General features: G+C 36.2%; 1 protein-coding gene across 4 annotated transcripts in view; it reads right to left on the reverse strand.

Moving 5' to 3' along the window:
- Nucleotides 1-5845: 5845 nt before the first annotated feature.
- Nucleotides 5846-25317, reverse strand: part of LOC131425748 (transcription factor kayak) — a 66985-nt gene continuing 47513 nt past the window's right edge. For 2 of the 4 annotated variants that reach the window (XM_058587871.1, XM_058587872.1), the window contains exons 2-3: nt 7126-7982; nt 5846-7062 (exon numbers count right to left, since the gene is read on the reverse strand). In XM_058587871.1, the coding sequence (XP_058443854.1) occupies nt 6660-7062; nt 7126-7982 (1260 nt within the window). In that variant the 3' untranslated portion in view covers nt 5846-6659. Of the gene's footprint in view, nt 7063-7125; nt 7983-8074; nt 8235-13211; nt 13793-25317 lie in introns of those variants that run through there. The other 2 variants (XM_058587874.1, XM_058587873.1) reach the window with 2 other exon arrangements.

Consider the following 25317-nt stretch of genomic DNA (forward strand, 5'->3'; position numbering starts at 1 on the left):
AACTGAAACAAACGTATCCCCAGCAATCCGTTTTAGTTTTATTTATTCGACCAGTTCTACTGTCAAATTTAAAACTGGTATACACTGCTGTTCTATTTTTTCTATTTTTGAAACACAGATAAAACGCTGCTGGGGCTGCCAGATTATTTTGTTATAATTTCTAGATTTAAATTTTAAAACTGACATAAATTATGCATCTAGAACTAGAACACTCCTGAATATGCCCTTAAGAGCAAATTCAGCAGCTAGAAGTTCTATATGGAAGATCTATAATAGGGCAGAAACTGGAACAAACGTATCCCCAGCAAGCCGTTCAAGTTTTATTTATTCGACCGAACTGTCAAATTTAAAACTGGTCTACGATGTCGTTCTATTTTTTTTATATTTGAAGCACGAGTAAAACACTGCTGGGGCTGCCAGTTTTTCTTGTTACAAAATTCAGATTTAAATTTTGTAACTGGCATAAATTATGCATCCAGAACTAGAACACTACTGAATATGCCCTAAGAGATAGAAAAACGATGTCTTCTACAAAGTTTTAGAACTTCTAACGAGAAAAAACTTTGCCGAAGAAGCTATAGGTTTAACGCAAAAAGATTCGGATACATGAAGCATTTTCGTTTGAAACCACTTAAAATCAGTTTTTTGTACATAATTGTTTTCACAATTATTTTCAGTGTTCAGTGAGTTTGAAATCGTCAGCAAAGGATAATTTCCTGCATTTCAGTAAAGTATTGAAAGTATTAGTATTATATTTAAGTAGAGTAAAAATATGAATGGTCCTAGATGACTACCCTGTGGAACTGCAGAGCTGACAGCAAACGGTGATGTAAAGCAGTCACCAATTTTCACTGACATTTTGCGCCCTATTAGGTATGAGCTAAGCCAGCTCAGAGAAGAGCCATTAAAACCGAGTCTACTTAGTTTGGAAATGGTAATCTGATGATTTATCTTATCAAAAGCCGCAGAGAAATCGATGTATATGGCATCTACTTGTAGTCGTGCTTGTAAGGATTGAATGATAAACGAAGTATATGATACAAGATTTGTAGATGTAGATCGTTTCGGTATAAAACCGTGTTGGCTCTCGGATATATAATTTGAGCAGTTATGCGTAATAAAGTCCGAAACAATCCGTTCGAATAATTTAGATACTGCACATAACGCCGCTATTCCTCAGTAATTGGAAATTTCGTTTCTGCGTCCTTGTTTAAAAACAGTTTTAAAAACAAATTCCTTCTTTTGAGGAGTTGTTAAATAATCACCCTCGTTCTTGTTTTCGTCCGTATCGGCAGTACGACGAACGGGTACTTTCGAACGAATACGAATAAGCCATTCTTGTTTTCACTCGAATGAATTTGAACGCGACTCGTTTGCCACAAAAAATTCAAATATCAGTAAACTTCTTCAAATAAATGCTAAGCCTTGATGAAATCAGTCTAATTCTTGTGATTAACCATATGCGAAACGCTAAAATGTATGGCAGTACGAACGGAAAGTCCCATTCTCGTTTACGGACGAATAGACGAAATGACGTGGTTTCGATTCGTCAGTTTTATGTTGCGAATCAATCGTTCGAACACATTGAAAAAAGTTTAACCGATTTCTAACAAATTTATTTTCGAGTCTAAAGGTGATTTGCAATCAAATCATAAATTTGTGTATTGCAGAAAACATTTAGAAAGCATAGCAATATAGTAGAATGCTGTTTTTTTTCTGGCGAGCCTTCGAATATATGCGCGGTTCCAAGTTTTTACGCATCAAATTTTACATCCATTAGGTACTGGAAAATACGCCATGGGCAAATATGCTCTATTTTATATTAAATGCATGATTTTACCAATGTAATAAATATGAAGACAATCGAAAACATGACAAAATTGCAAGAAAAATGCAACATATTTTTCGCAGATAATACTGATCGGACTGTTTTTTTACTTTGCACGAAGTTTAATTTGAAAATTTCATTTACCGAGTTGAATAAAATTGGTCCTGAGTGCGATATTTATTTATTATGTAGCATTCGTCACTTCCTTGATGCTTGGAACCTTTCTTAAAAAACTACCTGTGCTACCGATCCTTCTTTTGCACAGGATTCGCGTTCGTACACGTTCGAGTGAAAACAAGAATGGCTTGTTCGCATTCGTTCGAAAGCATGTGTTCGTCGTATGGTCGATACGGACGTAAGCAAGCACGATGATACAAAGTCAGCGAAAAAAACAAGTCAAATAACAAATGATAGCAAAGATTTTTAATTACAACTAAAATCTGTACCAGAACTGATAGTTTAAAGTTGGATGGGCGTTGTTTTTATGCATGTGCGATGTTTAAAATAGTGATTGATTCGAACGTAAACTGGAATACGAATTTGATATACTTTCGAACGTATCGCATACGGCCGTAAACAAGAATGAGGGTGAATATCGATAATGGAACTAGCATTGAGATCAATGTATTCCAATTTAGTTTTACATCGAGGATGGTTTTGAATCGATTTTTTTATTCAACTGATGTCCATTCCATAGTACTATTTATTTAGAAATCGTGTGAATTTCATTATTTTTTTTCAGTGTATGGCTTAATTCATAAGAACATATTTGTTTTTTTTTTTTAGGCGTACTGGTAATGGTGTAAGATATCATCCTTGAAATGAATTGGATTGGAATTAAAAGAACGGATGAGGAAAAAAAGTCAGCATGTGTAATCGGTTCACTACAAATGTGACTTTGATCCGTTAGAACCAGATCAATTGTAGACGGGTTTTTCACGGAAGAGAAACAAGTCGGATTTCTGGGATGAAGAACTGTGAAGTAACCAGCTGAGAGTTGATTATGAAGTATTTTACCATTACTGTTATTTTGCCTACAATTCCACTGGACATGCTTAGCATTTAAGTCTCCTATTACGAAAAATTTCGATCGATATCTTGTGAGTTTTTGCAAATCGCCTGTAAAGAAATTTAATTGTTCGCCGGTGCATTGAAATGGAAAATATGCTCCAGCGATGAAATAAATTCCATGAATGGTTTCAACTTCGATTCCCAAGCTTTCAATAACTTTAGTATTGGAAGAAGGTAAAATTCGATGTTTGATTTGCCGTTGGACAAAAATGGCAACTCCACCACCAATTTCAGTGAACCTTTCAAATCGATGAACCACATAATGACATTTGACTTAAGAAAAGTTTCTGTCACAATGGCAATATAAATTTTGTGAACTTTGAGAAAATTATAATATTCATCTTTACTCGATTTTAAAGATCGAGCATTCCAATTTAAAATATTCAAATAATTATTTAACATTACTGTTAAATTTTAAATTCATTATAATATTATTTGCAAATTGCCATCCGATTTGAAATGCTTCAAAAAGTGATGAATGAGCATTTGAAAAAGTTGATCTTGTAGGTAGATCATTTTATTTTCAGTTATATCGCCTAAATCAACTTCATTTAAAGACGAGAATGGCATTGAAGGAATATTTGTAGGTAGACTGCCATTAGAAGAAGATGATATGGCCGATCTACCTATTAATAAATTGTTTTCGTTAGAAGATGAACTGCAAGGCGGTCCTGTGTTTTGATTATTTACATTAGAAGAATTAAGTGGTAGATTTCTACCCGTTACACTAGCGTGACTGACATTAGAAGAAGTTAATGACGAGGTCGATCTACCTGTCAATAAATTGTTTTCGTTAGAAGACGAATTGAAGGTACGCCTTTCAATTCGTCTTCTAATTCTGTTTTTTGTTTAAAATTCGAAGAAATAAGTGCCTTAGAAGAATTAGGCGTGGCATTTGTAACGGTTTTTTGATTTTCAGGTATATTCTGTAAATTTAGGGTCGTTGATTTGACTTGTTGTCTAAGCGAACGAGCGTTTAAAATTTTTTCCCTGACAGGACATTTCAAATAATTGGATTTATGATTTCCATTGCAATTTGAACATGAAAATTTATCAGTGGTTTCATTCATTGGGCAAACGTCTTTCGAATGCGATTTACCACAATTTAAACATCGTATATCCATATGACAATTTTTGGTTCCATGGCCGAAGCCTTGGCAACGACGACATTGCGTTAAGTTTGCAATACGATTATGCCGTTTATAATGTTCCCAATGGATTTTAATGTGGGAAATGAAACGTACTTTTTCTAAAGTTTTCAAATTGTTTACATCACTTCGAAGTGTATTAGGTAAAGTTCATGGGAAATTCCAGAGCGTGGTTTAGAAGTACCATTCGCTCTTTTTTTTTTTTTCATAAGTATTACTTGGGAAGGGGCAAAACCAAGCAATTCTTTTAGTTCATTTTTAATTTCATTAGAACTTTGATCATTTGATAAGCCTTTCAAGACAGTCTTGAAGAGTCTGTCCGATTTTATATCATATGAATAAAATTTATGAAGTTTATCGGACAAATATCGGATAAGACGTTCGTAATCTTTTAATCCTTCAACTAAGACTCGACATTCTCCTTTTCGTCCGATTTGAAATGTGACTTTTACTTCCGGGAGAAAAGTAGAAAGCTCAGTACGGAATGCTTTGAAGTCGGAGATCATCACCGTCACTGGTGGCATAGATTGTTGTTTCTTCCCAGAACGACAAGCGTCCATTTTGGGAATTTTTGAAGAATTTTCTTCTATGTCGCTACAATCGGATCCAGGTATAATCTCGTAAATATTTTTAGACGGCATAGAATCAACGGAAGGGAAATCCGTCCGTTGTCTTTTATTTTTACATTCAGATTCTATAAGATCGTGAATGTTATTAGAAAAATGTTGAATAACGGATTGTGATTTATTCCGTATTGAATTTTTTTCTAGCCTTAGGCTTGTTGCCTTTCCGGTTGGATGCAGGCATTTTTGAAATGAATGAAATTTGAAATTAAATTTACTAGGCTAAATTAGTCTTCGATTAGACTCCTAGTTTGGAAAAGTCTTAATAAAGACTGTTTAGTTCGAAGAATAGGTCTTTAAAAGCTAGCCTTAAAAAGGCCGATTGATCTCTTTGTCTTGAAAAAAAAACTGATTATATTAGAATATCACTCTTTGTACAGCCTTGAGAAAGGCTGACTAATTGTTAGTCTTTAAAAAGACTGTTAGTGATTCAGGTAGTCTTGAAAAATACTGAAGCCTTGAATCAATGAAACTCTAGGTAGCCAGAAAAAATTTCCAGGAGCCAAGAGCTATACGCGTGTGGTGCGAACGACTGTTCAACACCGACTGATTGAAAAAATCGTTTCTTCGCGGTTATGGTTGCGGTCAACTGCAAGATCTCGGCAGGATGTCAAAGCATTTTTGTAAAAGGCAACATAGGATTGAAGGAATAATTCTTCCATTGAAACTTAACTTTGTATTTTTGTGCTGCCATTTGAAATTTGTTCAATTTCAATGGATTCACTAAGTTGTTAATATTTTTATTTTTTGAACGAACGACTGTTTAACACCGACTGTTGAAAAATAGTTGATGTGGGATATGAAGGGATATCATAAGTGCATTCATGAGATGGCGCCTGAATTAATACATCTAAAATTATTTCTCGCCACAACAAAAGATGCCAGATAAACAAATACTCACTATTGTACACAAAATTTGCTATTGTTTAGTAAGACGAGAGAAACTTATTCGACAACATTTAGCGTGATTAGCGAATTGTCGTCTTTTTCTACTTGCACATCCGACGACAGAGGGGTTTCACATAGAATAAAATTTTCTTTTCGGTTCCATCGGAAGTAAAACCAGTTTCGTTTTTTCTGTAACTTTTTGGTTTCAATTGGTATTATTGATAGTATGGCTTTTACAGATTGCCGCATAATTTGTAATGCAACTAAGAGCTAAACTTCTGTTTCTGTTGTTATTCGTTTTTTTCGCTGCTTTCGTTTCTTCACCACGCCGGAGTAGGAAACAAATTGTAAACTGTGTAAGATAAGGACAAGGGCTTCGCCAGTGGCTCGTGTAGATAAAGTAAACTGTAAATATTTCTCTTCCTTTTTTTTTGTTTATAGCATTCGGAAATGCAGCCTTATCTTTCTCTTGCATGTCATTTCTGTTCTACGATCCTACTCGAAATGGAGGGATTTTTTTTTTTGCCTGCTACTCATTTCCGGTCGATGCCAGAACTATTTTGATGTATGATTGGTTCGCTGTTTGAATGTCGTTTTTCTGTTCTACATTTAATACTTTACTAACATAATTTAAAAACGAGCGAGTGAACTAGTCCAGTATGACACTCGTTGCAAAAAATATAACAACTAGAATTTGTATTAGAAATCAGTAGGTCGCGCAACCAAACAAGATAAGTGAAAATATTGTAATAAAAGGCACAAATAGCAAAGATTTGGGTTCCAACAAAATCATGTTCATATCTTTATTCTCTTGAGCTAAAACTAGTCACCGTGAATAAATATTTACACTTCTAGCATATTCCGGAGGTTCAAAAATAAAATGTAAAATATAGCATAACAAAGATAGCTCATTAACTAATCACTGAATGGCGACCTTTCCATCATACTTTCGGGCATACCAGGCATATGCGTCTTAGAATAGTTCCGTGCAGCATTATTAAGTTTTAAGATTAAAATCACAACGCCATCGTTTATAAATTTCGCACTCATTCATACTCAGCTAAACTGCTCTCGCATTTATTTGCTACAACACCTCCTCGTTCACAGGCTGCATAATTTTGACGGTTCACTGGTGCTGGGCGTGATAACATCCAGCGGGCCACGATTCGATTGGAGGGAAATAGGGGCCGCGATCGGTGTCAGACCGGTTCCACCGTCCATCAGACTGTCGAAGTTGAACAGTCCACTGGAGGGCGTAGAAATACCGACCCCGGTTTCCATCGTATTTCTGATGTTCAGCAATGGAAAGGTGTTGGTAGATTTTACATCCAGACTGGCCGGTCTGGCTGGACGACCTCCCGAGAAGGTTATGGTCGGTGTGTTCAACCCACTGGCGCTGAATGGGAGCATTGTTTTCGGGAGGTTTACACTGGTCAGTACCGGTGCAATGGTGGTTGGCGTCGGTGTGTCTAGAGTGTCCTTCAGGGCGTTCGATAGGATCAATCTGAAACCATACGGGTATTTGTTAGAGTTTGATTGGAACGTAATCGTGGAAGGAAAAACTTACTTTTTTGCTGGTGGTTGCTCCGGCAGCTCCTCCGGTTCTGCTTTAATTTTCAGTGCTGGTACAACTTTGAGATCGGGTTCTATGCGCTGTGGTTGTGTCAGCTCGATTGGTTTCCGTTCGGGAGGGCTACGGCGGCCCTGAAAACGACAATGCTCTCGGTGTGATTCTAGCAAAAATTCTAAATCTTCCTTCTCCTGTTGCAGCTGTTTGATCTCGTCCTGAAGAGCTTGCTTTTTCTTCTCTAGCTGATCGGTTTCATCTACCAATTCGTTGGTATGATCCTCTCGTCGCCGCCGACAGCGTGCCGCAGCCATTTTGTTGCGCTCGCGACGGACACGACGTTTCTCTTCTTCCTCCGGAGTAAGATTCGAAGCCTTGGCTGGACGTCTGCCGCCCATACGTCGGCTGTTGGTACGGGGAACGGTGTGACCTGCATTTACATGCTCACCCTCGGCACCAAGCAATTTTACTGCCGCATTGCTCTGCTGGGCCATCACATTCAAGGCTGCCTGCATACCGGTATTACGAGACAACAGTAAACGGGGCTCCGTTGTGCCGTCTCGTGATGCCGTTGAATCTTTCGAGTCCATATCTTCGGAGATGATGGGAGGTGGAGTGACCTGCCAAGAGCTGTTGGATCCACCGGAGCTCATCGATTCGCGACTATTGTCCTGATCTTGACTGTGATCGTCGAACGGGTAGGCCGGCGGTACAAACCCGGCCTGACAGGGAATGTTAGTGGATGTGTCGTTTGTCAGCTCCATAAAGGTTTGCTCAATATTTTTGAGCGTGGTTGGTGTTAGCGTCGGGGTCGTTTTCGTGGGAACGCCACTGTGGATACCATCGAATGAGGCGAACTGGAAACAGAAAAGGGAAACAAAATGTTCGATTAGTTTCAATTCGTTGGTGATGATTGAAAATATTGCTAAGTCTTAATATTCAATGCTACCTGATTCATAAACAATTCTTTCGCGAGAAAATTCGCTATCTCACAGGCGTCCATCATGATTGTTATTTCTACGGAAATGTTTATTCGCCACTTTATAGAAATTATGTAATTCGTTGTAGCCTCTATGCAAAGTCGTTACTAGAGTTATTGCATTGATAATCTGTTTTTGGCGCAGAAAAGAAGCGTTTTTGATCAAATTCAGTTAACAGCAACAACAACAAAAAAAAGTCACTTGTTTGAGAGTAGTTGTTCTAAAGTTGATTGAAAAAAGTGAGTTTTTGATTCGATCGTTACTATTAATTGGTAGTTATTCGTACTTTTCTCTTAATTTATAGTTGAAATAAAACTATTTGAATTTATTTTGAATATTGATATCGATTTAGATTGAAACTCTCGTTTCTCATTGAAAACACTCATGAAGTGTTTTGCTGTTTCATTGATCAAATTTCAGCTCAAAACACTGGCATCGAGTGGAATCAATGAAAAACAACCATCTGACACCGCTATGTTAGCACCAGCCATTTGAAAATACACCGATTACGTTGGGCCCCTCGTGTTTTTGGCCCCAAACACTGCGATGTTTTGATAATCATCGCGCCTCGCAAGTTGTTCAAATTACTCCCATTTGATGTTCCAAAGCATTATCTGCTGTGTTTTAGGTAAACCGATAAGTTATTGTGAGAGAATCGACCCACAAATCTCTAATTTTAGTGCAATAAACAAAGTAAACCGTAAAACTAATTGTTACTAATTGTTTATTTACGTTGCAATCAGCTGATTTTGAGGTTCCGATTTTGACTTCATCAGGATGGTGTCGTGACAGAGGGCCGATGAAAAACGACATTAGTAATGGTATACTTTTATTAGCCCCTTGAGCGTCGATAAACATCGAATCAAATGTCTCTCTCGCCAGTTTGTTGTTAGATAATTTTATTGTTATAATTTCTCGATTGTGATTTTTTCACCATTTTGTTTACTTTTTGCATGTTTTTCGAATAAGGATTTATTTTCGAGTATTTTATTAATTTCCTATTGTAATGTCTTTTACAGTGAATCCCAATGATAGTTTCGCATCGTCGCAACACTGATTCACTCCAGAATTAGTAAAATCGCAAGAAATACAACAAAAATCGTCGTACTAGTGCGAAACAACGAAACAACAACCAGAAGTCAAATCGGATTGTTATGCGAAATTGCTCGAAATCATGCTGATTTGAACAAATATAAACTCAAGATCAGAGATGCCAGATCTGCAGATTTGCCTGTAAATCTGCAGATTTCGTGTGTAGTGCTGCAGACATGTTTTGTTGTGCAGACTTTTGAAAATCGTGAGTTTTGCCGACTTTGGGAAAATTTTTGTTTTGTTCGCCTCGTTTTGCGTACCATACTTTATAGAGAAACTGCTGCCAGCAAGACATACTTGCTGACTGTGAAGATTATTTTTCGAATTTCCAGACTTTTTCCACCCAGTCTGCAGATATTCGAAATTTTTACCTGGCATCTCTGCTCAAGATGGAATAGTCTATGATTTTTCATATACCATTCAAATAGGACCCCTCGATGAAATCGGTTCACCGTCAGTTGCAGTACAATTGTTATTTGAAACAAAACAACAAGCGTCGTACATGCGTCGTAACTATGACAATGTTTGTTTATGTAGAATTAATCTTAGGTTGCAATATGGAAGAAATCGCGGTATTTTGCTGCATATTGAGTGGATGTTGATACAGGAAAGTAAGAATCAATTAGAATTATTACTAATTATTACTAAATCAAATATATTCGATTTGTTATATTCTTATTTTACGAGGCATTAAAGTGAATGGAAGTAATAAAACATTGTGTGCGGTATGTTCACAACCTTCCAAACTTGTGTTGTTGCTATGGAATTTTACCGTAATTTTCCAATGTTTATCGACACTAATTAACGAAGGGTCAACAAAATTGCATTTTTAGCAAGTTCACTGGTTCACGGTTACTGATCCAACCTTTTTTGATGGACTGTATGGGACATTGTAATCTTGAGTTTATCTTTGGTTTGAACACGATTTGTTATTGATGTGAAAAAAAACATCGCCATAGTTACGGTGCGTATAGCGACTATTAGGTTTTGCACGAAAATGACATAACCTCACAGAATAAGCTGGATGAACATCGTTTGACAGCTATCAGTGGTTTGTTTGCGTGTTTATTCTGTATCATTACGTTCTGTTCCATTGTGCTCCTTGTCAGTCCCGTGAAAACAAACCACCGATAGCTGTCAAAAATAAACTTTATTCATCACGGGTTCATTTGTTATTTCATGCTGTAAAACCTTATACGTTTACTGTGCCGGTTCAACTGATCATTAAATTGCAACTGACTGTAAACCGACTTGATCGAGGGGTCCTATTACAATGGCACATGGAAAATCATAGACCATTCCATCTGGAATTAATCTTTAGCACTACTGCACTAAGTACTTAAATTGCATTATAAACTTCTCTTTCGAAATAGAATATTGCAAACATTCATTTTTTAATCTTGTAGAATCTACAACGGAACAAGATGGAACCTGTAGTGCCGATAACCAGAGTGACGATAGCTGTTCGTTTGGAATAACAGCTTTGTTCCAAACGAGCAAAAGACCTGACAGAAATACCAGATAAAAATTTCAAATATTTTTGGACGGGGTTGCAGAAGTCTGTAAATCCGAAAAAATGTCTGCTGGCTTCAATTTCTCTATAAAGTATATAATACACAAAACTGACTTGGCGAGCAAAGAAAAAAACGTCACGGCAATTTCAAAAGTCTGTAAATTTTGACGAAAATCGGCGAAAAACTCGATTTTCAAAAGTCTGCAGCACTATATATGAAATCTGCAAACCTGGCATCTCTGTTGTCAAATACAATGTAAAGCAAACGGAACTGCTAACAATTCGAATTAAATGTTTTGAATCGTTGCCAACATTACAGATGAAATGTCGTCATTCTGGTTATAACGGAACCTAATTACCTCATCCGTAATTGTCTAGGTTTCCTGAAATTTCTTTTAATTTATTTTATCCGGTAATAAAGGGTGATTTTTTAGGAGGTATAGGATTTGATTTTCGAAAAACACAAGAAATTGGAGAAAATTGATGAAATCTTTACTGGAATCGATAGAATGATCAATACAATTTTATGTTTGAAGATGATTTCATGCAAATGTTGGCCATGCCTCCGCTTTAGATGGCCAATTTTGGCACTTTCTCTCCAACATATTGGCCGGTATTTAACGAATAATGCCACAGACCCATAATCCACACCAAACAGTGAGTTTTTTGGGATGCATTGGTAGTTATTGGAATGCTTCTGGCTGATCTTTACTCCAGATGCGGCAATTTTACTTTGTTGTATCCATTCAGCCAGAAATGAGCTTCGTCGCTGAACACAATATGTTATGATCAAATTATAGACCAAACGACGATTCATGGTTAAATTATAGATCAAACTGAACAATTTTGACAATGACACAAGTCACGATTCAAGCGTGATCTGTCAAAAACAGTGTTGCCAAGCAGATACCAGCACCCTTTATTTCAGATTAGTGATGGGCTAATCTGTTAGTTTTGAAGAACAGCTCAGAACTTGATAGTTCTACCGAAAGTGTTAGTCCTGTTGAACGGTTCTTCTGATTTTTTTTGTTTATTCGAAAAAAATCAGAGCCGGCTTTCGGCGTAACAAATGACATTACTCATAATCCAACGATACAGTACCTATCTCTGTTTGAAGTATGGACTGAAAGAATGGATTTGAGTTTTGGTTAGATGAAATCAAATTTTTCACGTCTGTTGCTTCCTAGTACAATTTCATTGTGCAATGTTTAGGCCATCTATTTCAATCTCAAATCGTTATTGATATCATGAAACGAGAAAATAGTTTCGTTGATGGCATTTTTTAATTTTTTTTATGGGAAAGTGTATTTGGCACTAAAGTATACACTGGAACACATTGTGCAGTTGACTGTAGATACTACTTTGGAAACAGATTCCTGAAAAAAAATCCGGCATCAGAACTTTGAAAACGCGAACTACAGAATGGTTAGGTTAATATTAACATTTTTAGAGAAACATTGTTTGTTCTCGGCAGTTGGCTGACCAGAGTACGTTAACTATAAAACTCCTGTGCCTTTTATCAAGAATCCGTATTAATAAACAAACACTTGAAAACAAATGTGCGTGCTCAAACCATCACAATGTTGTTGGCGGAATTTCACATTCTTTTTCAACTGACTTCGCAACCGATTCTTAGGGAATACGATCCTAATGACAATGAAAATCCTTCCAGGTCCGAGCACAAACATACTACAGGTGGCTTGTAAGATCAGCGTTCTACACATAGAACGAACCGCCGATCCGGACCATCAGCTCCGTGATACCAACGGATCGAAATCGAAAGAAGTGTCGTCCTTCCGCCAAGTAAGTGAAGTATAAACATTTCCTTTCGCATTTATCCTTCACGTTCCGCTGTTAACGATGGTGTTAGGAAGACCGATTCGATTTGAGTTGGAAAGGTGCAAACATTAAAATCTTCATTTTCTAAGAATCTCTTATCAAGTAATCAGTATAAAACATGATGAAATCCGCCGAGACCACCGTCGTTTTATCATGCGCACCTTTTCAACTTTTACGCGGAACTCTTATCGTGTATCGATAATCCATCAATTTGAACGAAACAAAAAAAACTCATGTATTCTTGACAGCATCGCAATAGGTAAAGGACAAAAGAGACAATTAATTCGAAGGCTAGTAGGCTGGTATGCTTCCTTCCGCATGAGTAACATAATAAAAAAATCAACAACATTGGATCGGCTCTTCTTACAATTATGTGTTGATTTACAGTGTGAGATTAGAAAAAAAACGAGCAATGTTTTTTTTTTTGCTGTTCGCCAGAATTCTCTGTCTGAGCAAAAGCTATCTTGCGATGCGGGGACGTGTGTTATTTTTAAGCATGATTCAATTTGGTCTCTTTATTTTTTTTCGGTATTCCTTTTCTGTGGTTAGTTGATTCGCCAGTTTCGTTCGGTTATCATTGTCCTAACCGACTCGGTAATGATAATTTGCTACACTCAAACAAGTGACTTCAGCACAACAATTTGATTCGACGGAATATTCACGCTTAATTTTTCGGTGGTATTGTTTATTTTCGTTGGGACCACAAACTGCCTTTTTTTATCTATGGTTATCACAAAATACACTTCCCCATAGCAACCCCGTCTGAACACGTGCCGATTTCAATTATTTAATTCAGGATGGTTGAGGAAACCGGTTGCAGTTTTGGTTTGGGGTGTTGATGGGTTTAATTTCAGATTACGTCACTGGTGTTAATTCTACTCTATACTATATAATCTGGCACCGGCTGTTGGCAAACTTCGAATGGTATCTAATGCGTCGCCTACTAAAGCTACTTATTTCGTCGGGTGTTCGTGTTTTCTCCGTGTTTTTTAAGAATCTTTTCAGCAATAGCGTCGCATGCGTAAAATGATAAAACTGTGATAAACATTCAGCTTTCCCGTCACGTTGTTTTGATATTCTAGAAATAGTTGGTCGTTCGTTCGATTTAAATCATTAGGAGCTATAAACTATTTTTTTTTCGAAGTATAAAAGAATATAATATGGTGCCGCGAAGAGATTTTCAGAAGAAAAAAAAACACGGCGCGCGGCGCGTTAGATGTCGTTTTCGTAACTGTGAGCTAAGGGGAAATTCGCAGAAAAACGGCGAAAATTTCGCTCGGTTTTCCCCGTGAGTTTGTACTCGTTCTCACGAACTCTCACCGTTTTTCCGATGTATTTGTGAAAATTTTGCAAACAGTACAGATAAAAATAGATGAAACTATAAAATACACCCGAATAGTGAGTGTTAGTACGATGTTTGGTTGGCGACCGAGTCCCGAAGAGGACGCTTGGCCAGAACAGAGTAACATATATGTAGACAATAAGCTCCAGTTATCTTTCGGCTGCACAACACAAAAAGGTGCTATTTTTAGTTGAGCGTGCAAGAAAAGGAACAGAGCTAGAGTAATCATTCTGTCTAATTGTTTACTACTCGAAAGAGTAGTCTGAAATGTCAAGCAGAATACTTTCCTCTGACACCGAGTAGTAGCACCACTTACTACAGCACATGTCACTCGAATTGTTTTCAACCATAGTGACAATACAGCAAGTGCAAACTACCGGCATCCGGTTAAAAAAAACTATATCTGTGAAATTAATCTAAGCGCATGATGTACAACATTTCATCTACCGCCCACAAACGTCATCCAGATTTCAAATCAAATATCTTATCAGCAACGAGCATTGGTCCGCGCGTAACTGAAAGTGATTCATTGCTCACTTCTCCGAACGGTATCACGCTTCTCGGAATCGATTGTGCTGACACAGTAAATTCGATTCGATCGATAATCACTACCATCCGGCGATGCGGAGTCTTACAGACGATTGATTGTCTCTAAGTTGAAGTTTGAAAAACAAGAAAAACAGTCCATCCTTCCACCCGCGGATTGTTGACAAACACAAAACCCATCCATCCGCTGTTCTTACCCGGAACCAGCTGTCACACACCGGTCCCGAACCCATCGTAAGGTCACAAACACACACACACGTCACATATACGGAATTGACCTTGATTCGGCTTAAATTAAGTCAAATGGAGGAAATCAGTTGGGTCAGACGTGCTTCGGTGGGCAGATCCGCAGTACGATTGCCCTCTCACTCGCCTCGCGCTATAGAGACCAACACGGTGTAAACAAATCTCTGTCAAACGAGCGAATGATTCTATTTATAAGCATCGTCGCAGTAGGCAGTACGAAACAAGTTCTCATCTTCTCCATTTTTGTTTATTTATTTGGAAACTCCCCTCCTGCGTAGTAGGACAAAGTGCGCGATTATGAATTTTAATCGAATCAAAATTACGTTCGAATACGGGTGATAAATCGTTCGTCATTGCTATCGAGATGGAAGGTCAAACTCATAAATTTCGTAAACCGTTTATGCGATACTGGTAGGGATATTCTCACAAAATGTTGCTTGAGCTTGAGAATAGACTCGTTACCCTACCTACTTCGTCGGTCGGTCCGGAATGTTTTGATCGTGAAATATCTCTGGAAAAAGAAAAGAGATTTATTTACTGTGTACGTATTGCGCTTTGCTGTGGGATCCCAAATTTATTCAATTGCACGGTTGGATGCACTCTGCCCGGTGGCGTTTTTTCTATCACTTTGGAGAAGCGGTTCTTTTTTGTTTAATTGCCGAGAAATCTCTGAGGCGTACCACCCGAAGTTCATTTACTTTATCTGACAACCGGCTATCAAGACAAGGTATATGCCAGGAATCAAGTGAGTTAATGCAGTAGAAGAAAACAGGAAATTGAAGAATACACATTCGCTTACCAATGGCTTAAAAAAAATAAAAACTATAAAAAGGTGTTAATTAGAAACACTTTTTAGGTTTCATTGGCGGTCCTCCATCGCTGCTTCACAAATGCTGGAAGATATTTGCGCAACAAGGCTATAATTTGTTCATCAATGGTTTAGGTACAACTACTTTTTGCGCAGCTTCTGTCAACTTTGCAAGTCATCATCACTTCCAACATTCATAAATCAAACTACCTTCGTTCGCCGAAAGTTGCAGGATTCTACGGAAGGAATGCTAAATCACATTGCGATAATTAAAATGATTGATCAATATTGAGACGAAATAAAGTACCTCAACGGTTATCGTTTTTTACTCACTTTTGAGTATCGATCGTATTGATCGTACCTTTCGATTGTTGTCAGGAAACACACACTCAGACAAATTGAGTAGTGAAAATCATAAGGCAAATCTTAAGATGCATCAAAAATCACCATTTCATAAGATTAATGTGAAAAATATACCTCTGCAATATATATCTCATCTATCATTTTTATAGTTTTCATATGAACAACTTATGAATTCCACAGTATATGAGAAAAATTATGTTATGTCATAGAAATTTCGCACAATGCTCCTAAAAATTTCGTATGAATTTCATAAGGCATTTTACTGCCCATACTCGCATATCAGTCCCATATCGATTTTCTCCAATATTGAGTTAGCTTCAGGAATACAATCTATTCTTAATATACTCTCAGAAATTGCAATAAAAGTTTATGGTTTGTTCAGAAAAATGTGAAAAAAATATCAACTTATGTCTGTCCCATATGCAAAGTACCCGCATATCAGTCCCATTCAGTGCAAATATCAATAATTTCATTTGTTTCAATATTGGTATAGCAAAGGTGTATTACCGATATTTCATGTAATAATACCACGATTTAGCATTAGGTAACACAATAAATCAAAAAATTCGAAAATAAAATTTTAATCGTCTTTTTCTCGACATGCCGATTTTCCATATGGGACTGATATGCAAGTATGGGCAGTTTATTGGAATTCCAATTTCCGTGATTTCATGAGGCGGTCTTATGATTCGCATACTATATTCTTGTGGCTAAAACCCATACGAAATCATTATGAAATGCCATATATTTTTTGTCTGAGTGCAGAGTAAAACCACCCAACAGCAGAAGTTGAATGCGGAATGTTAGGAGTAGGTAAACCACGTTGAACTTTAAATTGAATCAGTGAAACTCAATTATTAAGTAAATAAAACATAGCGCACTATTGAGCACTTTTTTTATGAAACCAACATCACAATAATAGTAACAGAAAACGATTCACAACCATTTTCACCTGATGGTGTTCGTACCCAAGTAACAATTTTTGTTACGCTAGCTTGTTTGTGACTAGTTTGCAACCAGATATTTGAGTGATTGTTACTAACATCTAACCACTTGCATGACTCTAAAAGCGCAGTTTCTACTAGTTGTTAAATCGGCTAAAAATATGTTGTCGTTACGTTGTAATGCCATACTGAAATAACTTATCTTTTCATAACTTGAAAATAACTGGTTTCCAAGTAAACTAGTTGAAACTTAGTCACCATCGACATTATAAACATTGAATGAATCCAGAATACTTTTCTATCTTCAATAAAAAAGCAGAAGAGTACTTTAAGTCACAAACTTGATACAAGGTACAAATTTCACAACGATCCAAAAATTGTCGAGCGGAATTCAATTTTACTTAACTGTTTTTTTATGCGCCTTCAATAAAAATCTGTTTTTAAAGATATAAAAAATAAACAAAATTATAACCCTATGTTCAGAATGCTCAAAATTATTCCAAGTAGAGTGATTTCTCATCATTTTAAATTCATATATCATGAGAACTATAATATTATCACAATCGATGTTCAATCCCTATATTATTTTCTTCGTGTTTATGACAGTGAATAGAACAAAAATGACTATTCTGCCTTTCACTATTTTCGGCAAAAAGTAGTTTTGAATAAAGTAATATCTTGGTTTTATTTACGTTTCATACACTTCTTGAGACTCCATATTGTGTTCGCCATATTCGAGCCAACAAAGGTTGTTTTGTTTGCATTTTAGTTATCATAACGTTGGGAAAACTTACCGATAACTATCTGAATTGATGAAGAAATTATATGTTACAATCTTATAATATCTAAGTTATTGCTATATCAATTCACAGTAACGATTCACATATACGTTAACGTATTTATAATGGTTTCGCAACGGAAAATAAACCTTTTTTCAACTAGTAGCTAAAAACATAGCTGTGATTAAAGATATGTTAGAATCAAGTAACGATAACTTACAAATGATAGTTAGTTTAATGTTTACGTTATAAAGAAACACTGCTGTCACCTTGTTTTAACCAGTATAACATAAAAAACATGTTCGTGCTCTTGTTGCAGCACAGTTGGGTTAAGTGGTATCAAAACTTGTTATGGGTTGCTACTGTTGACGTCAAATAAACTTATTTTCAACTTGTGGCTAGAAGCATTGTTGTGATTAAAAATATGTTTGGATTAAGCAGCGATAGCTTATAAACTATGTTTAATTCAATATAACACAAATATGTTATGATGAAACATTGTTGTCACCATGTTTTAACCAGTATAACATAAAACACATATTCGTGCTCTTGTTGCAACATAGTTTGGACTTTGTCGTATCAGAACTAGTTGCGGATTGCTACTTGGGGTATCTATAGTAGTTTGTATTTCCAAAGAGATCTGAAGAAATTATGAAAGGTAAAAATTTTGATTTATCATATTTTTTTAACACTTTTTATAGTAAAACCTAATTAATTTTCATTGTATTTAAGGTAGCGTTTCGCCGTGGTCAGGTGAAGTTTGCTGCTTATCCCGGGATTTCACGCACTTTACCCAAATTTGCGAGAGAACGGGGAAGAAAACGGAAATTCGAAGAACATACGATTCCAGATAATTAGTTTTTCTATCGATTCGTATGTAACATAAAACAGACTAGAAATAGCTGACGAGTGCAATGGTAGGAATTCAAATTGACGAAAAAAAAACGAGAGTCAAAACACAAACCTGAGCTAAAAATAATACACAGAGGGACGTGAATTGTAGGGGAAGATGTTCGGTTGCCGGCACCCCATCGTAACTTTTGACGTAAATCAGATAGCGTCATTCCGACAAATGTCATGTGGGTGTAATAGCAAGACGTTCTTTTTGTGCCGAATACCAAAGCAAACAGACGCTTGTACTTTTTGCTGTGCTCAAAACAAATGTTAATTGCGTGAAAATCAACTCGAAAGTTGGTGGGTGAGTGGGTTGAATGTTTATAATGTGAAATCGATCTATTTCGTGATTTGATACCGGATGCTATCAAAATTTTCGGAACCAAAGTTTTTTCGTCATTTTAAAAAAAGGTCTACCGATTTCGGTTACCGGTACCCCATTTTATCGACAAATCGTGGAAAATTGTCGGTCTTATCCAAAGATGCAAAGAGACAAAGCAAGACAAAGTTTTAACCAAACATCTAGCTGCTCATACAGCAGATGCTTCGACTAAGAAAAAACCTGTTTTAATCCACCTACTGGTGTAATGATGCCTTTCTCATGTCAATTATACTATCATATATAATACTATGGTATTCTTCAAAATAATTGTCTTCGATTCCTAAAAAAAATAACCGAAATCGGTTTGTTTGACCGTCTACTGATAAAAAATAATGATTGGAGCAGATTTGAGGTTTTTCGCCCTTTTCAGTGATGGTATACAATTTTTAACACACTTTACCTTATATTTCCGGATCCGGAAGTCGGATCCAGATGAAAATTAGGAATTACGTATGGGACCACAGGACCTTTCATTTGAATCTAAGTTTGTAAAAATCGGTCGCGCCATCTATGAGAAAAGTAGAACATATATTTTTTTTTTGCACATTTTACCCTATAATTCCCGAACCGGAAGTCGGATCCAAATAATATTCAGGATTTTTTATGGGACCTCAAGACCTTCATTTGAACCCAAATTTGTGAAAATCGGTTCCACCATCTCTGAGAAAAGTTAGTGCACTTATTTTCACATTTTATTGCACATTTTACCCCATAATTCCGGAACCGGAAGTAGGATTCAAATAATATTCAGGCATTTTGTATGGGACCACAAGACCTTTCATTTGAATCTAAGTTTGTGAAAATCGGTTCAACCATCTCCGAGAAAAATTAGTGCAAAAAAACGTTACATACACACATACGCACATACACACACAGACATTTTGCGTACTCGACGAACTGAGTCGAATGGTATATGACATTCGGCCCTCCGGGCCTCGGTTCAAAAGTCGGTTTTCACAGTGATTGCATAACCTTTCTATATGAGAAAGGCAAAACGTGGAAGACCGGCCAAATAAAAAAACCAAATGCGCCACCATCCAAGTCACCATCAGACAATGAAGGCTTTTGTCCAAAACGCCTCCGAAAATAATAAATTCCATTTTTCTTTGAATAATTGCAGTCTTTACTTGTATTTTTCCATTTTTAGCGATTTTTTTGGGGTGCCGGTAACCGAACACCTTTTTTGAAATGGCCAAAATTCATCACTTTACTAAATTGACAATAAAGTTTTTTAAATTAAATCCACTTAGTTTCTCAATCAGTTGTTAGCTAGGGACTTTAGCTTTCCATAATGTGCTCTTAGTCAGAAGTTAAAAGCTTAAAATAATAGGGTGCCAGTAACCGAGCACTCTCCCCTACCGTGATATTTTTGACGGATCTCTCCAAAAGTCTCAACATAATTCTTCTTAACGGTCTCATTCATCAAAATGATCGCCGGTGAAACAAACCAACAGAGACAAAGCCTTTTGTCTATCGCTTCAACAAAAAATAGTATCCATGCGAACATCATTCGTTTCACTATGACAAGACAAAACTGAAACATCGAAATTCAGCCGAATTTCATTAAGCAGCTAAATTCTGTCAAATTTTTCAATAATTTTGCCTCAATTTCAGAACTAACACAATTTTTATTAAAATGAAAATGAATTCGTGGGGAAACTAAATTTTGAAACTACGTTCGTTGGATTTCGTTCTTGACGTAGGACTACGTTTTCGCACTTAACTTATCGGGGTGTAATTTCATAAATTTCATACATCGAGACGTTTCGAAACTACTCCTGAATTGATTTAATCAAAACTTGTTCGATTATTTGCTGTAAATATTAAACTAATTGAAAGTAAAATTGTACCAGATCTGGTTAGAGAAAAAAACAGAGAAGACAAACGTGTCAAGCGTCGTTCAAACCGTGCTGATTGTTTCCTTCGGCTCCGAGGAAAATATCATCAATATTGTTAAACATAACGAAAAAGTTGAATTTATCAGTTCTTTTAAGAATCGCCAACCCAATCTTTAAAAGCTAACTATGATATCATCTCACATTCTCTCGGTTGTGTCATGATAAATTAAGCCAGTGAGTGAACTATTTGCGAAATTGTCCGCTCCACTCCAAAAAAAAATTATTTATTAATATTTGGTAGATTTTCACTCAAATCTCTTTTTATGTGTTTTATTGTATGCAAATTTAAAAAATAATGCGATTTTTTTAAAGCGAATTTTTAAATTTATGTGGTACGTATTTCCCGCATAAAAAACAGCCTTCACTCAAGTCTCTTTTTATGCGATTTTGCTATGTAACATTTTTTATGTGAATTCTCAAAGTTAAAAAAGACTTGAGTGTATCATCAAAATGATAGAAATCTAAATATCAACTTAATCCTACGATATTTTCTGTCATTGAATATGCATTTAAAATATCAGCCCAGGTTAGTGTTTGATAAATTTTCGTTTTACCCCCGGTGAATGACCGATAGGTTAAAACCGGGCTAAAAATAAACAACTAACTAACTAACTAAATGTTCGTTTGCATTTGAACGTTGTTTGTGTGAAGATTCAGAGGTATAAAGCCTCTGAAACATATTTCCTTATTAGGAACCGGCAAAAGCCTACTGGAGCTGAAACTTTCTGATCCCTTTACATAACAGGCATTACACATCCTCAACTTTTATAGGAGAGATCGGTGCTAACCAGAAACAGCTTAAAATTAAAAAAAACGATCGATCAATAGATTGACTTTGTGAACGCACTTTCATGTGACAGGTATTCGCTGAATCAATTCAGTTTGACATTAATCGAACTTTTTTTAAAAGTTTTGATTTTTTGATTTTTGTGCATCGTAACGACGCTTTTGAAAGTTCAAGTCGTGCTGAATACAGTGATTATAGAGTATTTTCGTTTATGTGAAAAATGAAATTAGAAATTGCGTCTCAAAAATGAATTGTCTGTGAGGGGCTAATCCGGATAAAGAAGTGGGAGTAAACCGAATTTTCGACTTGAAATTCTTAACGTATTCTTGAAACATAAATATTGATATCTGTATTTATATTTTATTTTATATCACTAGAATTACTATACATTTTAGCAAATGGCTCATTATATGTAGCAAAACAATCAAATAGTCTTCATTGAAGACTCTAGAGTCAGTGTCGGCACAGTAGGGCGCAAAGCTTTGAGACCGTACCTATATTTTCGCGTGCAGACACTCCATTCGATTCCATGGTTTCCTTTTTTTCTTTGCGCTCATTAATGTATCTTGCGAATTGGCGCCCCCAGCAAAATTCGTTCTTCATTTTTGTGCGAAACTTTTAGTGTATTCAATTTAGCCCAGCGCTTTCTGAAATTTTTAATTTTGGGTTTGTCACTCCATCACGACTTGGTACGAAAGCTAATCCATATTTTTCCAATTTACAATTCAGGAATTGCAGCTGAAGGTTGAAGCTACACAATGGAATAGATAACTTGGGTAAAAACCCAGTTAAGCCCCAGTTTTCCCTAACAATAGATTTACAATATCCAAATGGAACATTAGGGGATTTAAATTCTGGAACTGAATTCAGAACTTGAACTCCGAACCTGAATGGAGCAACTGAATTCTCCTGTAAAATCGAGCTCCAGATCACAAGTTCAGAATTCGATTCCAGCATACAGGTTTTCAATTCTGAACCTGAAATCTGAACTGAATTTAGGAATTAAATTCTGAAACTAAGAAAGTAGATTCTAAAATTGAATTCAGGAATTTAATTATGGTTCAGAAGTCAGTTCCAAAAGTCTAGTTCAGATCTCAAATTTTGTTGAAGAATCCATATTTTGAGTTTTGCTCAAGTATTCTGAAGTTAGATTTCTGAATCATATAATCGAATTCATAAAGGAAAGAATGATATTTCTGAATCAAACGCATTCCGGACTTTAATTAAGGCTAACTAAATTCAGTTCCAAAATCTTTTCAAAATACCAGTCCCAAAAATCTAGTTCCAGAATCTACTATAAGGATTCAGATTCAGAGTCTTAGTTTAGTTACATTATGTTGAGAATCCAGGTTCTGAGTTCAGTTCTAAAATTCAGTATTAGAACTCAGTTTCAGAATCCAATCCAAATGAGGTTTTACAGCACACAGAAAGTCTGTTTTTTAATTGTAATTTAATATTTGAAGAAGACCACCCTCTCCAACATATCGACCGGTATTTCACGAATAAATGCTTCAATATTGGCTCCACATAGTCCAAAGGCGTTAAATCACACGATCCTGGCACGAAGGCGACTCTCAATCTGGTCATTGTTTCGCGTGCCGTGTGGTATGTGACACCGTCTTGTTGAAACCACATGTCAGATATGCCAATTCTTCCATCGTCGATCATCACATGGTAACGCTCGCCATTCACAGTAACGTTGCACACATCATCGCCTTTGAAGAAGTACGGCAAAAAGGTGACCAAATCGTGACTTTTTTGGGGCTTCAGGTCTTCACTCCAGATTCGGCAATTTTGCTTGTTGACGTATCCATTCCACAAGAAATGAGCTTCGTCAGTGAACACAATTTTTCAAAAAAAATGTGGATCTCTTAATCTCTTAACCGAGTATGAGTTTTGATAGAAAAATTCAATAATTTGCAAGCGTTGTTCGTTCGTAAGTCGATTCATGATTCAATTATAAACCAAACCCTTTATTTATTTCGGAAGAACCGGCTAAATTTTTATCCGATTTTGAGATTTGAATTTTTTGTGCCCCGTTATTGCAAAAAAGATGTTTTTAAACGATTTTTGCCTTAAAAAGTTCGTGTTCGGTTTTTGCACTCAATTTTTTTATCCGGTTTTTGTTTTCAAAAATACGCAGACGGGTTTCAATCCGTTGCCGTGTGGGATGTGACACCGTCTTGTTGAAACCTCATGTCAGGCATATCTAACTCTTCCATTTTGGGCAACAAAAATCTTCAATCATCACATTCTCAGTAACGTTGCACGCATCGTCGCCTTTGAAGAAATACGGTCCGATGATGCCACCGGCCTATAATCCACACCAAACAGTGACTTTTTTGGGGCTTCAGGTCTTCACTCTAGATGCGGCAAATTTGCTTGTTGACGTATCTATTCCACCAGAAATGAGCTTCGTCACTGAACACAATTTTCCGATAAAAAAAAATTAGAGGGTTGTATTCAAGACACGACCGAGCACAATAACATTAAAAATGAAACGTTTCTAAGGTCTTCATAATAAATACATCAATAAAGATGATAATGATGATGATACACTAAACTTCACTACACTTCAAAGTTACTTGAAAGCTCAATTTTGGATACAAACAACCTAAAGATTTAAACCTGAACAAATGAAATTATTTTATTTTATAATGATAATTTTCGAGAAACGTACAAACTATAAATTTGATTTGATTTATATCGTTTATTTACCCCCAGTTTTAACCTAATAATGGTCGTTCACTGGGTGGACTTATTAATTTTATAAACAGTTAATCGATCCAAGAGAATGTTGTACCAGTAATCTCAGTAATGGTGTAATTTTATTAATCCTTCAAAATCGTCGAGAGTCTTCGGAAAGTGTCGGTAAATAATATGGCAACAATACGAGGAAGAAAGCATGTGAAACAGTCCGCATACAATATTTAGTTATTTACATTGATTTTCGCTTTGGCATATTAGGAATATACGGAATGGATACGCAACAAAATTCCGAAATTTTGTTCATACTATAACTTGATGTTATTAACACATGAATGAACATTGTCATAGTTACAACGAGTGTAGCCATCAGACGCTTATTGTTTCGAAGCAAATAATAATTGAACTGAAACTGGCGGTTAACCAAATTCTACGAAGGTTCCTATTAAAACGATACATGTAAAATCGCAGGTAAACTTACTTTGAGTTTATCTTTGATACTATATGATATTGCATCTAATAGTTTTGTATATGTGAGCCTGTGGAACTCATTTATACAACTAAACCAAGAAGGTCGCTTTAAGATAAGTTTCAGAATTTAATTTTGAATCTTTTGAAGCGTTTAATTCCTGGTGGGATAACAACTTGTTCAGTCACATTGTCACGTTTTGTTCGTATGGGAATGGAGATTTAAGTATGCAAACCGATTCGTTGCCAAATTAAAACATTTTGAAGCTTATAATATTGAAGCTTTGGAATCATTTAAATTCGGAAAATCCATTAACAAATCATCGAGGAACAAGCGCTGCAAATTAGATCCGAAAAATCTATCGCCGATATTTCTAAATTGGCCTGATAGTTACCAGAGAACCAAAATAAAATACTCAATTCAAACCAATTTTTCAATGGTATGCAATTGAAATATTCAAATGACGTTATCTCACAAGTTTAAGTTAAATGTTTCCGAATCTATTAGTTGTTGAATTAAATAAATCCATCAACAAATCACTGAGTTATAAGCGTTCAAACTTATGACAGAAACATGTTACGCGATTAGTTTTGCATGTTTCAAA

The sequence above is a fragment of the Malaya genurostris genome, chromosome 1 (genome assembly GCF_030247185.1).
Source record: "Malaya genurostris strain Urasoe2022 chromosome 1, Malgen_1.1, whole genome shotgun sequence".
NCBI lineage: Eukaryota > Metazoa > Arthropoda > Insecta > Diptera > Culicidae > Malaya > Malaya genurostris.